Raw genomic sequence first — 17,632 nt, 5'->3', positions numbered from 1 at the left:
GTGCTATTTTAAAATTTAAATTTGCCAAAAATATATTAAAAACCTGAATGTTTAAAAAAACAAAAATGCACACTTTTGTGCTTAGTTTTTTAAGAAACCAGCTTTTCATATAATTTTTTAACAACTAAAATTATACTTTACCAATCAATATATAAAGTATGCTCAATTTTCGCTTTAAAATCTTATAAAAATATAAAAAAAATTAATGTCCAATTAATACTATTATTATTGAAAATTTCAAATGAAATATTTATGGGGCACGTTCAGCAGAATGATTTGCACCCTGATACTTTTTATATTTGCTCTGCTATCTGTAAAAATTGACAGATTCTTTATTACTTCTTGATCTTATTATTTTATAACTTTACAATATGATTTTTCCTCTCGGTTTTTAAATTTACAATTATTCTTGTTTTGTTTTCTAATTATTTGTGCAACAGAACACAAAATGTTATTTTTAAAATTTGTCACAGTCCCGTCTGGGATACCTTAAAGGCAATAGGCAATCAATACGTATGAATGCGAATTTTTACTAATCAAATAATAAGGAAATATGTTACGGCAACATGGAATAGATCAAAATTGCTATTTTAGTAATAGTAATTAGCGAAATCAGTCAAACACCTCTTTCTACGACTTATATAATTTAAATCATTTTAAATTCTATTTTTTCATTTAAATTAATTAATTCTTATTTGTAAATTTTGAAATCAAATACAGAAATAACTCTTTTTTATTTGAGTTAAAAAATCAAAAACAAGTGCTTTAGCCTATTTCCACGACAGCACATTCGAGGCCATTTTCATCATTCGGCCCGAATGTGGACTTCATTTCAGTACAAATTCCGAATAATCATTTGGTCTCATTCATAATAAGTGTTAAGATTTTTTACCATTCGCCCCGGCAAATTTCAGTATTTTTTATGGAGCGCCCGATTTTTATCGATAAACTCAAGAAAAAAAGCAATTATCACTTGAACCAGCTGTTGTCTTCGATAACGGTAGGCATTAAATTAGCGCCAACTATAATATCAAAATAAATATTGAAATGCGGTTATTGTCAGCTTTTTATAATTTGTGCACAGAAACTGAACAGCTGATTTTCTTTGGGTGAATGTCAAATGTCTTAACAGTTTCACATTTGGTCGTGGAAATCCAAAAATGAGCCACATTAAATGTGAGCAAATGTGGCAAATGTGAGTGGTCTTGGAAATAGCCTATTATTTCGTAATTAAAAAAAAAAAAATTTGGAAACAATTGTTGCATTACAATTTTTATTTTAAAAATATATAAAAGTTATGGTCCCTGCTTTTAACGTTGTTCATAAATGATCTTTCGTTTAATCTTACTCGCATGCACACAAGTACGCGGATGTCGTCAAGCTCTGTTTATTGTATTTATAAATGTATTTTCTCTTCAGTGCCAAGTTAAATTATTATTGAAATATCTTTGAACTTTGCCCCATTCGTATTCGCTTAATGGCATTGCCCTGGAATGTGTGAATGATTCTAAAAGCTCAGCTTATGATCTGCGAGAAATCTTGGATCATTGGCTTAAACTTGATAAACACATTGCATCAACAGAAAATTCAGGTCTGGAAGTTTTTGGGTTCATTAGGCGATGATCCATGGAATTTGCGATACTTATTTAACTAGACTTTTGTAAACATTTCATATTCGTCTTGAGTATGATTCAAGCGTATTGTCCCATAAATGTGAATACATTTTTGAATCTAAATTTTAATTATTATTGAAGAATTTTTTTATTATTTTAAAATTATAACATATTGTTGTGTTGGCTGCATATAGTTTGAAAATAAATTAATAACAAGTTTGTGATACGATCAGGAAAAAATTATTAATTAAAAAATAGCCCAAGCAAAATTGTTTTGCCCAACGCGTCGAATATGAGCAATAAAAAGTTTTATATTTATCAACGAAATTTAATTTACTTTCCAATTGAGGACTCTAAGGCCTCGGAAGAATCGTGTGTTTAGCGATAATCGATTTTTTTTATCGTATTTTTATTAATATTATTATTAATAGTATATGGCCTGAATCTCCCAGCCTATCCATGATCCTCCAACTTATACGAGATCCTCCTCTTTTTTTTTTGTATTCGAGACTTAATTTGTATTAACTTCATATGCATTTCGAAGACAGTTACGCTCTTTATTTCCCCTCTTTCTATAGTGCTCACACTATTTCTCTTCCTCTTACTTTTAATTTTCCTCTTCCGCTCGCTAACTGTATTTACAATTGCACCATTTGCAAGCTTTCTTAAAGTTAGCTATCAACGTGTCTGCCGCTGTTGATTTTACGCTGCCTTGGCTGACGAATTCGTTATCCAAATAAACTTACATAATCCCTATTGGGCTGGCTATTGTTGTTGTGGATTTGACTGTTGTGATTTATAAATTGCTTTAATCGATGTTGGTTGTTTCGCTGTAGTTGCAGTTGTAGTTGAGCTCACAATTCACAATGTACATATATTACTCATACGACCAATTGCTTCAGAAATGTTCAATATTATTACAAATGACTGACCAACAGGTTCTATAGAGAATCTTTGCTGAGCAAATATGTACGTGTACATACATAATTTGATAAAATGTCTTCATTAAAAAGTATTAAAAGTATTTACATCCTAAAGGTTTTTTTAATATTAAAATAACAGATATACTTACAAATGACCAAACCAGACACAAATCAAAACGAAGCAATCAACGTTTTAATTGTCAGTTTGCCAAAAATATATGAAATTAGAAAAACAGTCGAGTTCAATCGACCGTAATTATTATAACCCGTGCTTGTAAAGAGCGCCTCTCTTATTAGCATCCGATTGCCCAAATTCTATTTTATATAGCCGCAGCAAATTGTTTCAATAAAAATGGTGTCTCTGTTCACTGGAAACGCATAGAATACAAGAATGTAAACAAATGAATGTGTAAGAAAATTTACAAATCAGCATTAGGGTGTCCCGTTTTTTTTTATTCCGGATTTCAAGTTTGCGTAAAAAAAAAATACTAAGGTGGAACATTAGCTTTTAGTCAAATTTTTCTGCTTGCCTTTATATTCTAGTCAAGTTGACACTTTTTCACAAGTATATTATTTATTATTCTTATTAATATATATATATATAAAGAAAGTTTTAACTATTGTTGTGATAATCGATGTATCGAATTTTTAACATGATATATTTATAAATATACACGTATACGGTGTTTGCAAGGCACTTTCTTGACTAAGTGTGCATTTACTTATAAGACACTGCGAAGGTCAGTTCGCGCTAGTGACGAAAGCAGCACGAAGGGTGCGAAAGGCGACTTGCAATATATACAGCTAATATGGAAAATTTGCTATGACCGTCCGATCAGATCGAGTTATATGCCGATCGAAAGGTTTAGTCCTATTTTACAAAATGTCATACTAAAACTTCTTCTAACTCACCTGGTTCATAAGATACGGGGGTGTAAGTGGAAGGGTTAAAATTTAAACGATCGCAGCTAATGGGGCCTTTTTGAAAATCTAATAATGTCAACAAATAAATTGTTTATTTTACTATCTGCCTGCATTAATGATAAGGTTACAATGTCAAAAGCAATTGCAAAAATTTCTGATATCCCACAAAAAAACCTCTACCCAAGGTAAAAGTCTAGTGACGAAAACAATTTCTAGCCTCAAAATTTCTGATATCCAATTTTCTGACGAAGAAATATCAGTTTAATATAAAAATATTAAATAAAAATATAAATTAATAATTAAAAAAAAAATAAAATTGGCATTCGGCACTTTTTTTAAGCTCAAGAAAATAAAAGCGCGCGCCAACAATTTTATCCTACTTCTACGGTATAAAAAAATGTCCATTGGAGGCTCTCGACCGCGGGCTCCCTTAACCTTGGGGCCCCGGCAAATTGGCCCTTTTTCCGCAGTCGACAGGCTCTCTAATAACACTAGGTAACACCCAAAAAATTACACGAGCCAAACCCACTTTTTTTTATAGATATGGGGCCCCATATGACAAAAAACATTTTAATTCCATGGTGTAATTTTTTTTTTTAGAATTTTTTAAAATTTGGCTTTTTGTTTCTTACCTCTTTTTAGAGGTGCGCCCACAATTCTCATAATTACTCGAGCATGCCAAAACCGATTTTCTGAAAGCTAATAAATATACATCTAACTCATTCATACAAAGTCTAAGACTTAAGCCAGTAGAGACATTAATTTTCGAATTTAGAAAATTATGATTTTTTGTTTAGCTTTTTTTTATTTTTTCTGTTTAAAATTCTAGGAAAAGTCCAAAAGAATGTATTTCATTTTCTTTTCTATTTTATTTAAAAAGCTGCATTAATATATGATTCATTAAAATCGATTGAAAGTCGGATAAGTAACTAGCATGTAAACAATGAAACCAATTTTACGCAAAGGTTGATTTTCGACTGATCGGTCCCTTGGCAGCTATATGTTATAGTGGTCCGATTCCAACCAATTTTAGTCAGGTTGTTTAAGGCAATATGAGGTGTATAATTTGTAAGTTTGGTACAGATAACTTAAACAAGGGGGCTACGCCATCTGCTCGCTTCGCTCGCCTACCTTCGGTTCGCTTCGCTCGCGGGGAGGTGCGGCTATAGTCGACCACGCTCGACAGTAGGATACTCTGAGCCCAGGTACTCTTTTATAAAAGTTGATTTTCGACCAATTGCTCCTATGGCAGCTATATGATATATGGAACCCATTTGAACCAAATCTGGTCAGAATGTACAAATGCATTTTCTATAAATTTGGTTAGGATGTCTTAAAAAAACAAAAAACTTTTTCACACTAAAACTTGATTTTTTACTAATCGGTCCTATGACAGCTATATGATATAGTTGACCGATTTGACCGAACTTCAGCCAGGATGGACAAAACCAAGCTAAATGAATATTCTTTCAGTTTGATTAAGATATCTCAAAAACCAAACAACTTTTTCATACTAAGACTTAATCTTCGATTGAGCGTCTCTATTGCAGCTATATGATATAGTTAACCGATTTTAATCAATTTTGGTCAGGATGTATAATACCAGCCCAGATGCATATTCTATCAGTTTGGTTGTGATATCTCTACAAACAAAACTTTTTCATACCAAAACTTCATTTTCGATGCATGGTTCCTATGGCAGCAATATGATATAGTAGTCCGATTCAAAAATAAAAATAAACTTGATCTGCCTATGGTATCCAGGAATCTACTTACAAAGTTGAAGTCTCTAGCTTTTATGACTATGGAGATTGACGCGTTCAAACAGACGGACGGACGGACAGACAGGCGGACATGGCTCAATCGACTCGGCTGTTGATCCTGATCAAGAATATATATACTTTTGGAGGTGTGCCACGCCCCCTTCTGCCTGTTACATACATACTGCCAAATACAATATACCCTTTTTTGTCCATTTTTAATAAGCTCAGGGTATAAAAATAAAATTGTTTTTCATACTAAAGGTTGCTTATCTACCGTTCGTATCGATCGATCCTATCGCAGCTATATGATATAGTCGTCCGATGGTTAGGATGTAATGGGCAATTAAAGATAACTAAATTGTGAGTTTGATTGAGATATCTCAAAAAACAAAAAAGTTTTTCATACTAAAACTTGATTTTATACCAATCGGTCCGCTGGCAGCTATATGATATAGTAGACAGATTTTAACAAAAAATGGTGAAGATGTATATGATAATATAGAATTCACTGTTTGTGAGTTAGGTTGAAATACCTTAAAAATGAAAAAGTTTTTCATACTAAAGTTGCATTTTCGACTGATCGTTCCTATGGCAGCTATATTAAAAAGTCAACACGTTAATATCCCGCGAGATTGGATGAAATATCTTAAGGAACAGTAGAAGTTTTCATACTAAAGGCTGATACTGAATCGATCCCTCTTATGATATAGTAATCCGACTTAAGCCAAGTATGGACAAAATGTGTAAGACAACAACAAACTGACATTCTGTGAGATTAGTTAAGATATCTCTAAAAACACAAAAAAATTTCATACTAAACAACAACCACACAGATTTTTCGTCGCGACGCACAGAGTCATAAATGTGTTTATTTTGCTTTAATTTACGACTTCAGATGTTGTGTTTGTTGTAGATGTTGTTGTAGTGCTCACGATTGCAAATTCCTTGCCCACCGCTGGTTTAGACAGTGTATGAACGAATTAAAGATATATTCATTAGCTTTCAGAAAATTTAAAGCTTATGAAAATCGGGTTTGGCATTCTATTTCTGATATTATGATAAGTGCGGGCGCACATCTGAAAAAAAGTAATAAAAAAAGCCAAATTGTAAAAATTTCTAAAAAAAAATTAATCTCACAATAGAAAAAAAAAAAACAAGCGGGAAAGGCTATAGTCGAGATCTCGACCATAGAATACCCGTTACTTATTTCAACATAAATACAAGTTATTTAAAGAAATTACTTGTATAACTTTCAATACATTAAATTGCCATAACTGCTTGTCCGATCTTGATGCGATTCAGTGGGATAATAGATAATACTAACTTGACCTGCTCCAATGCATTTGGAGTCTGTGGGTGAAAGTTGGTTATCTCTATCTCCTATAGTCTTAGAGATCTAGGCACTCACACAGACGGACGGACATACGGACATGGCTATATTGACTCGGCTGTTGATGCTGATCAAGAATATATATACTTTATAGGGTCGGAGATGCCTCCTTCTCCCTGTTACATATATTCTAACGAACACAATATACCCTTTCACTTATTTTTTGAGTAGCGGGTATAAAAAAATGTTTTCGTCATATGGGGCGCCATATCTATAAAATAAATGTGTTTGGTTCGTGTAATAGCCAAAAACTAACAATTTGTTGCCTAGTCTAACCAACAACAAATTTAGAGAGATACGAAAAAGAGTATAAAAACCATATAACTGAATTAACAACCTGACAAACATCTTTATTTGACTTTGTGTTGTTCATTACCACATTTCAACAAAATTAAAAAAAAAACCAAGTTGCTCAAACGACCACATAATCTTAAGACAACAAGGTCAGCGAACGACCTTTTATCAATCGTTCAATGCTCAACAACTAATAAGTAGCTATTTAGCCTTCTCTCTATCTGTTTCATTTAACATGTTTAAATTGTAGATATCTAAACATATTTATGTATAACTAACTGACTAAACCACTCACTGATTAAAAATCAAAGACACGTTCAAATGGTAAAGAAAGGAGGCTAACATTATTACACAAATTAATGCAAATCATTTGATTTTAACTATCACTGCGGACGGCAGATCGCGCTAGTGACGAAAGCAGCACGAAGGTTGCGAAAGGCGACTTGCAATATATACAGCTGATTCAAAAAAAAAAGTGCTATGACTGTCCGATTAGATCGAGTTATATACCGATCAAAAGGTTTATACCTTACTTACAAAATGGCATACTAAAAATTTTTCTAACACACCTGGGTCATGAGATACGGGGGTATAAGTGGGAAGGGAAAAATTTCAATGATTGCAGCTAATGGGGCTGTTGGGGCCTTTTGTTTATTTTTTTTTATTTTATATTAAATTCGATCGCTCAAATCCGATAACTGGTTCATTTTAAAAATAATTAAATTAAATTTAATAAATATAAAATTTTATCGAGTCTGTAAATTTTTTTCCATTCAAATGAAATATAACCTCGTAGTCATTTAGTCTTAGTGGATTTCTTGCAAATTTATTATACTGGCATGCTCTACAAATTTTTTTTCAACTCAAAAGCACAGGAAAAGCAATTGCCGATGCCCCAGATACCAATAACACTGGGCAACAGGCAAAAAATTACAAGAACTAAACCTACTTTTTAGGATAGATTTGGGGGCCCCAAACGACGTAAAACATTTTTTTTATGGTGAGATTTTTCTTTTAGAATTTTTTAAAAATCTGCCTTTTTTTATTACTTTTTTCAGAGGTGCGCCCACATTTGTCATCTTTACTCGAGAATGCCAAAACCGATTTTCAAAAGTTTTACTTTTTCTCAAAGCTTATAAATATATCTATATTTCATTTATACAAGATTAAGATTTAAACCATTAGTTTAAGAGAAATTAATTCTTGAATTAAGAAAATTATGATATTTTTTGAGCTTTTTTTTTTTAGTTTTTTTACTTTAAAATTCGAGGAAAAGTCGAAAAAGATTTATTACATTTTATTTTCTATTTTATTTGCATAGCTGCATTAATTACGCGTCGTTTAAGCATATAAACAATGGTCGCATACTTTTATACTATAACTTGATTTAAGACCGATCGGTCCTCTGGCAGCTATATGATATAGTGGTCAGATTCTAACCAAAATTGGTGAAGATGTAAAGGACAACATAGAACACACAGTTTGTGAATTTGGTTGAAATATCTTAAAAAATAAAAAAGTTTTTCATACTAAAGTTGGATTTTCGACTGATCGTTTTTATGGCAGTTATATTGAAAAGTCAACGGATTTTAACCAAATTCGGTAGGGATACATAACACGTTAATAGATACTCATCCCGCGAGATTGGATGAAATATCTTAAGAAACAGTAGAAGTTTTCATACTAAAGGCTGAACCGATCTCTCCTATAGCAGCTATATGATATAATCGACCGATTTGAACCAAATATAATCAAAATGTGTAAAATAATAACAAAATTATATTGTGTGAGATTCGTTAAGATATCTCAAAAATCACATAAAATTTTCAATTTCAAAAAGTAAAATTTTATATTTTCTTACACCTGTACCATACATACTATTTATTTTTTATACACATTTTAGTGTAAAAGTAAACACCGCGCGTGCTCGCTATTGCGCGCTCTGTCGCACACTTTTTAAACACAGGCACTCAAGCTCATACCCATACCCATTTAAATATCCAAAACCGATACCCATGATCATTGATTGCATACCCAAAAGCCGACACCCGTTCGCATACCCATACCCATACCGGTTCGAACACCCAAAACCGACACATGTTTGCATATCCATACCCATGCATACCCAAGTTCGAAGCATACCCAAACCAAAACGTGGCTTTGGGTATCGTCATAAACCAACCTCAATCGAGTTGAGTAGTTCGTAAGCAAACAATCACGCTCGATACTCGATCGTAAACAGAGAGGCGCGTCACCCGATCGAACACGTTGCGCCCCAGCCGCTGAGTTGATTTGGTTGAGCTTTTTGCACACATGACCGATCATATCCATTGCAGCTCTCTGCTACATACCAAGTTTGCTGTTTCTATCTCTTATAGTCACTGAGATCTAGGCGGTCATACAGATATACTTAATAGGGCCAGCCACGCATCCTTCTGCCTGTTACGCACATATTCACTAAAACAAACCCAATAGACCCCTGTACTTTTTTTAAGTACGGGGTCTTAAAAGCTGAAAAATAACCAAGCAAAAAATCACCATTTTCTTAAATCAAAAATTATTAGCTCTAAAAATACTGCTTTAAATCTAAGACTGTGTATAAAAGAAATATAGATATATTCATTAGCTTTTAGAAAAAGTAAAGCTTTAGAAAAGTAAAGAATTTTGGCATTCTCAAGTAATGATGACAAAGGTGAGTGCACCTCTGAAAAAAGTATTAAAAAAATAGCCAAATTTTAAAAAATTCTAAAAAAAAAAAATCTCATCATAGAAAAAAAAATGTTTTTCATCGTTCGGGGCCCCATATCTATCAAAAAAAGTGGGTTTGGTTCTTGTAATAGCCAAAAAGTTCAAATTTGTTGCAAAGTGTAATTGCTGCTTTTAAAAATTTAAAACTATTGAATTAAAACAAATAAATTTTTAATTTTAATAAAAAGGCATATAATATCTGAAACGAAGTTTTTTGGTAACAAATATTTGCATAATTAATAATTTTGCAATAAATATTTAAGGTGAATTTAGAGCAAACGATATTTGTGTATGTCTGAATATTTAAAGCTCTGAAATTTTTTGCATTTAATGTGATGTAACAAAACTCTGGGTAGATTTAGGCTGCAAACATAGTGCACGCTGAGACGAAGCTAAAGACGAAGAAAAATTGGTTGCGTTGCAAGTAAGCTGACAAGTGTGCATAGTGGAAGCTGAATATACTGCACTAATTTGGAAGTTACAATAATTTCATCATCTGATGAAGAATTTTTCTTGCTTGTTTTTAAAGCAAAATTGAAAAGGAAAATCTCACATCGAGCTTACCCAATTAATTTGGGTCGGATATGATGAGCTGCGAAAAATTTTTAGAATATATAGTATAAGAATAAAATCGCTACTTTTTATTATATTTTGTTAAATATTGAGCCATTTATAACTTAACAATAGACATATTTCATCAAAAGTCCGATAATGCCTGCTTAAAGATTTTTTAAATGCAAAGCAACGCACAAAATTCAAAAAGTAACGGCGACAAACGCAAGCGATTCTGCTTCAAATTCAGTACCGAACTGTTTGAAGCTGACAGCGTGTGTTTCGTCTTCATCTTCGTCTTTGTCTTATCAGGTCTAGTAAATTTATACAAATACAACAAAAGTTTGTTATGTGAATACCCTAATGTTTTAACTATATTAACCATGCAAAAATCATCTATTTATCCCTTTGCATTTCAACTCACCACCTTAAAGTCAAAGAAATTGAATCCGGTAAATCTTGCCGAAAGTGAAAACGTGATCAGGTTAGAAAAATTCATCTCCGTGAAACCTTGCCGAAAGTTATAACCGGAACAGCCCTGATATTTCATTTTGACGAAATTACAAATTTTCCAATCGAAATGTATATATTTATTTATACTAAGTCTATATTTTAGATACTCTCCTACCCAGTGGCTACCCAGTGACTACTACAACAAAAGATGAGGCAGCTAAGCACACACCAAATCGTAGCGTTGATTGTCTGCATAACTGTTTCCCTTATAAGCGCGTCTCCACTACCACAGCCAGCTAGTAATCAGGAATTAGATGTGCTACAAATACCACTGCCCAATGGGAAGGTAAGTCACTAAGAAAATAGTTATACCTAATGCCAATTTTTCATTGTGTTCTTAAAGTATTTGAAAGCTTTTCTTAAAGCAGTTGATTTTTTGATGACCTTTCAAATTGGAATTTACAAAAATTCTATTTTTTTTAATTTGAAAAGTTTAATTTGCGTTTCATTCTTCATGGACTTAGATACACATTTATTACAACTTGTCAGCGAATATATCATTTTATTTTATTTCATTAATGACTGTTCACCTTTAGCTTAGCAGGGTGGGAATGGAACTCAGTTTTTCGAACTATAAAAGTTTTATTTGTGGCGGAGAACATGCACATATTCCAGATAACTGGCGACCCACAGTCGACCTAATATGTTTCCCTTCAAATCCGTTATTAAAAAATTCAGTATCATCAGTATAAAAGACTCAAGGGCTCTACAGAATTCTCTACCGATTTCAACTCGAGCTTTGAAATTCGTTTAGTCGGAGTAAACGCGCAAAACGAGAAATTCAACAAAGGGTTGCTCCCGTTCACACATTAGATCTAATTTTTGTCTTTGTTTTCAAAGTCGATCCGAAAGTATTAGCGTTATATTTGATATATGCGAAAATAAAAATATTATTCTGACTAATTAAATACAAAAAATTTCTGTATTGATTTCAATGACTTATATCTTAAACGACGAAAAACTAATGTTTAAAACACTAGGGATTAAGCAGCTACAATATTTTTCAAATTTACCAAGTGTATAAAAAAAAGAATATTAAATATTCTGCATTCATAAACATAAGCCTGACCGCGTTTTGCATGGAGTTTATTCAAGTTGGCGATATCAATATTCCTTTTTACCCCTAGACTACACTTGCAAAACTTGAGCCCGATCGGGGATCATTTGATAGACCCAAAAACGGGTTAAAGGTCACCACAGGGCATTTGAAGGAAAAAATATAGTTATTGTATGGAAAACTTTTTCGTTTCTAAGGATATCCTAGCCAAGCTTACAGATTGTATATATGGGACGGTCTGTTATACCCTGACCAAATTTGGTCAAAATCGCGTTACTATATCATATAGCTACCATAGGAACAATCGGGTTCACTTAACCTTTAGTATGAAAAGCTTTTTTTGTTTCTGAGGATTTCCTAACCAAGCTCATAGATTGTATATTTGGGATGGTCTGTTACACCCTGACCAAATTTGGTCAAAATCTGACTACTATATTATATAGCTTTCATAGAAACAACCTGTTGAAAAACGAGTTGTGTGATAAAATTTTTGTTTCTTAACGTATCTCAACAAAACTCGCTAGTAACAAGAGTTATTATGTTCTATACATTTTGAACAAATATATTCAGTATTGAACTACTATATCATATAGCTTCCATAGGAGCAATCGGTCAAAAAATGAGCTTGGTATGAGATTTCTTAAGAGATTTTTTACCCAAACTTAAAAAATAATATTAATTATTATACCCTGAACCCATTGAAAATAGACAAAAAAGGGTATAATGTCTTTGGCAGATTGTATGTAACAGGCGGAAGGGGGCGTGGCGGACCCCACAAAGTATATATATTCTTGATCAGGATCAACAGCCGAGTCGATTGAGCCATGTCCGTCTGTCTGTCCGTCTGTTTGAACGCGTCGATTTCAGAGACCAAAAGAGCTATAGACTTCAAACTTGGTATGTAGGTTCCTGGATACCATACGCAGATCAAGTTTTATTTTTATTTTTGGATCGGACCACTTTATCATATAGCTGCCATAAGAACGATACATCGAAAATGAAGTTTTAGTATGAAAAAGTTTATTGTTTGTTGCGATATCGGAACCAAGCTGATGGAATATGCGTCTGGGCTTGTATTATACATCCTGACTAAAAATCAGTTTACTATATCATAAAACTGCAATAGAGACGCTCAATCGAAAATTAGGTCTTAGTATGAAAAAGTTTTTTAACTTAGCTTTGTACATCCTGACCGAAGTTCGTTTAAGTCGGTCCACTATCTCATATAGCTGCCATACGACCGATCGGACAAATATCAAGTCTTAGTTTGAAAAACTTTTTTTGTTTTTTGAGATATTTTAACCAAACTGATAGAATTTATGTTGGTTTTCTACATTCTGAACAGATTTGGTTCAAATCGGTTCAGGGTATCCTGCTGTCGAGCGTGTTGGCGTGGCGGACTCTACAAAGTATATATATTCTTGATCAGGATCAACAGCCGAGTCGATTGAGTCCGTCTGTCTGTCCGTCTTTCCGTCTGTCCGTCCGTCCGTCTGTCTGTCCGTCTGTTTGAACGCGTCGATTTTAAAGACCATAAGAGCTAGAGACTTCAAATTTGGTATATAGGTTCCTGGATACCATACGCAGATCAAGATTGTTTCTAATTTAGGATGCCACGCCCCTTCGCGTACAAATCGCTCAAAAGGATTTACAGGCGCAATTCGTAAGGTTGCACTCCCTAACTGAACAATCAGTTGAGAAGTAAGAAGTATTAAACGACCCTGAAAATTTCAATGCGATCGACAAAAATTGAGCGTGCGAGCGAGACAGCATATATATGTTTATATTCAAGCCGCGCGCAAAGAGAGTACGAACTAGTACTCATTTTTTTGTGTACCCAGCATAAATAAGTAATCATTTTTTTGGGTACCTACTAAAAATCGATCGATAAACAAAAATGTTATCGTTATCATGTAATGAAAATGTTGATGCATAATTTATGTACATACAAATATACAACAAGATTAAAATATAATTGTGTTGATATACAATTATTTATTTTTGCATGGCAAAATTCGATATGACGTCACATTTTTCAATGAAGTCGGACTGAAGCTGATTGCTATGCATGAAATTGCATGAGAGGACAGGCTGCAAAACAATTTTAATTATTAATATTCCCGATTCCTTACACATATATTCATTAAGTTTCCGCTTATTATCATTGTAAGAAGATACTTAACATTTTCCGCTTGTAAAATCGCATAAAACTAGAATTTACATTTTATTTTAAATTGCGCGCGCAATGCAGCAGCCTCTGGCAGACTCCAATATGTATATTAGGGTGGAGTGAATAGCATTTTTTTTTTTATTTTCGAAAACGCTGTATCATTATTGGATATTACGATATAAAATCAATATCTGTGATTAAATCCCAAAAGAGTTATTTACAGATTTTTTAAGAATACCAAAATGGTAAAAATCAGTTACATTTGAGACCGACATGTTCTTTTGGAATGTGTGCAATGTATGAAGAAGGCACGTTTTTTTTTGCAAATGTTTTAATGAATTTTTTGGATTGATTATTTAATAATATGGTTGTGGAAAGGTTGTAAAATGGTTTTGAACTATAGTCAGTACAAGTACCGGTCATAAAATTGTGGAATACAAGTACCTGACAAGAAATAAAAAATAAAATATTTACATAAATATACTCTTAAACACAGATCAGATTAAAAAATATATCCATGTTCTTTTGGAATGTGTGCAATGTATGAAGAAGGCACGTTTTTTTTTGCAAATGTTTAAATGAATTTTTTGGATTGATTATTGATTAATATGGTTGTGGAAAGGTTGTAAAATGGTTTTGAACTATAGTCAGTACAAGTACCGGTCATAAAATTGTGGAATAGAAGTACCTGACAAGAAATAAAAAATAAAATATTTATATAAATGTACTCTTAAACACAGATCAGATTAAAAAATATATCCAAAATATCTAAAAATTCAGCTTGACTTACAACCTTAGCAACATTATATTGGTAAACAAGTGCCCGACATAAGATTTTGAAAAGATCTTTCGAAATGTGTTGGAAGCTGCGATCATAAATCTATGGTTTTCACGTTAAGATTTTTTAATGATCAATGTACTTTAAGGGGCTTTTCTTTTTTTTTTTTTTGCCGGTGTGGTTACTTTTTATAGTGCCAGGCCATTTCACAACCTTTTCACAATCTTGTTACAACCATATTATTAAAATAATCAACCTAAAAAAATTCTTTCGAGCATTTACTAAAAAAAACCGTGCCTACATCATGTATTGAACACATTCTAATAGAAAGTGTCCGCCTCAAATTTAACAGATGTAAGTCGGATGTTTTTCCACCGATCTCAATAGTTGATATGGTTTTAAAAAGCAAAAAGTAAGGACTAACTTTTTTAAATATTATCTTTTGGGATTAAATCGCAAATATCTCGGATATTTTGAGTTTTTGACTGATTTTTCAAAATTGATCGTCGTTGAGCCACCTCAAAATAACCTCCAAAACAATTGATTTATTTTACAGATATTGCTTTTATATCGTATCGTCCATTGATGATACAGCGTTTTCAAAAATACAAAAAAAGTAATTTTCACTCCACGCTAATGTATATTTGTTAGCTTTTAGAAAATGTAAAGCTTTTTCTTTTATTCTCTCATTTTTCAAGCTTTGGTATTGATCTGTTATCATCATATGGAAGTCAGCAGTTCTTATGACAGTGTTGTAATTTTCAATGTTGTAATGTTTAACTTGGGATTCAATACTATTAATTAAACACAATTTTTTTTATCAAATAAATTATTGCTTTTTTTATTTTACATGGTAATAATTGAAACTTTAATTTAAAATTTAAAAAAAAATCTCGATGTTTTTTTTAATTCAGCTTATCTTAGTTAATTTACTTATAATGTCTATATGTTCTTATACTACTCACATATTTAATTCATTTTTGACACGAACATCCCAAAGGGTTGATTTAGTTAACATATTCCATATTCGATGACAAATAGTCACAAAAGTAACGCGTGCTGCCCTCTTTTGTAGCTTTGTATTTGGTAAACAGACTGGCAGTTGAATGAGTTAGCGAGTTAACCGACACGTTGCACAGTGGTCCAAATGACTGCGCTAGCTGCATTTATTTATTAATAAGAGATAAGAGGTATAAAAGAGATATCGCAATGAATTCTAAAACTTTAAACATGCCGATGAAGACTGTGTTATCGACATGACAGTGAGATCAATCAAGGATTGAGTTTATAACGACTTGCTTTATCATAAGTAATGTTATTGCTGCGACACTTTTGTTGTGCCCTATCAAATAAAAAACACGCTTGGATACTCAAACTCGCAAAAATGTCAAATTCGTTGAAAAATAGGAAAAAGTAGATGTTCACATGGGACAAAATTACACCACAACGACTCACACTTAAAAAACAAGGGGGTTCTGCCCCCTTTCTGCTTCGCTCGCCTACTTCCGGGACATTTTGCTCACGGTGTGGAATCTTCGCCGCTCGATTTGACCTTAAATGAAATTAAAAATTGGTAATAGTCTGTTTGTCTGGGCCTATCTCGAAATGAATACCCATATAGAGGCGTGTTTATAATGAATTTTGCGAAAAAATCAGTTGGGGGACTCAACTAGTTTTCTTTTAATTGAATTTTACAAAATTTGCATAAATTAAAATTAAGCGTTTTGAGGTTAAAAGAATTAAATATAAACAAATAAACAAAAAATGTGTGAGCATTGAATAACTAAAAATTATTATATATTATGATAAAATAACATAAACGTAACACTGATATAACATATGTAACTGTTAATATAACATTGTTATGTTAATTATGTTTTGTTATTATTATGCTATGTTATTATGTTAATATAACATTGATAAAAGGATAATTAACATGTTAGATGTATCCTGCTGCTGCTGGCCCCACAATCCCTTCAGCCAATGTATAAAGAAGCGATGAAAGCTATGTGTATGCTGAAATTGGAGTCTGCTCTTGAAATTTGTAGTTTTTTTCAATTGAGGGGCACAAGAATAGCGTGACCAATTTCTGAAACGAATTTGAACTGCGTGCACAATATATAGTCTTTGAGATCTAGGTGTTAATACGGACAACAATTTTGAGTTCAAATTCTAATGGAAACTTGATAAAGGTCAGAATCCTAGGAGTATTGTCATCAAATTTGATTGATCTAACTCTTATAATCTTAGAAACAAACACTATTAGACCACCGTGGCCAAAGAGACGACCTTAAATTTGATCCCCATTTTTGGGTACCGAGTTAAAAATTTATCAAAAGATAAAAATAATTTTTTGTTATCGTTATCATGTAATGAATATGTTGATGTATGATTTATGTACATACAAATATACAACAAGATTAAAATATAATTGTGTTGATATACAATTATTTATTTTTGCATGTCAAAATTCGATACGACGTCACATTTTTCAATAAAGTCGGACTGAAGCTGATTGCTATGCATGAAATTGCATGAGAGGACAAGCGATCATTTTGCAGCACTACTTTTGCATCGTTGCCGAGCACTGAATGCAGCAAAACAATAATTTTAATTATTTATATTTCCGATTCCTTACACATATATTCATTAAGTTTCCGCTTATTATCATTGTAAGAAGATATTTAACATTTTCCGCTTGTAAAATCGCATAAAACTAGAATTTATATTTTATTTTAAACTGCGCGCGCAATGCAGTAGCCTCTGGCAGACTCTAATTTGTTTCGAGGGAGAGAGTGAGAGAGGAAAATTTGTGCTGCCAGAATTTAGACAGACTAAAATTGTAGTTTGTGGCTACTCTTGACTTGTAGAGTCAACATCGATTCCGAACGATTACGATTACCATTT

The 17,632-nt window shown here is 32.6% G+C and overlaps 1 protein-coding gene across 5 annotated transcripts in view; it reads left to right on the top strand.

Moving 5' to 3' along the window:
* The window catches only part of LOC117784083, a 40,210-nt gene that overhangs the window by 4,609 nt on the left and 17,969 nt on the right, over window positions 1-17,632 (top strand). For all 5 annotated transcript variants that reach the window (XM_034621703.1, XM_034621696.1, XM_034621719.1 and 2 more), the window contains exon 2: window positions 10,824-11,006. In XM_034621703.1, the coding sequence (XP_034477594.1) occupies window positions 10,869-11,006 (138 nt within the window). In that variant the 5' untranslated portion in view covers window positions 10,824-10,868. The remainder of the gene's footprint in view (window positions 1-10,823; window positions 11,007-17,632) is intronic.

This window comes from Drosophila innubila, chromosome X, assembly GCF_004354385.1.
Source record: "Drosophila innubila isolate TH190305 chromosome X, UK_Dinn_1.0, whole genome shotgun sequence".
NCBI classification, from domain to species: domain Eukaryota; kingdom Metazoa; phylum Arthropoda; class Insecta; order Diptera; family Drosophilidae; genus Drosophila; species Drosophila innubila.
The sequence above is the reverse complement of the archived record's forward strand: the minus strand, read 5'-3'. Positions and strand labels throughout refer to the sequence as shown.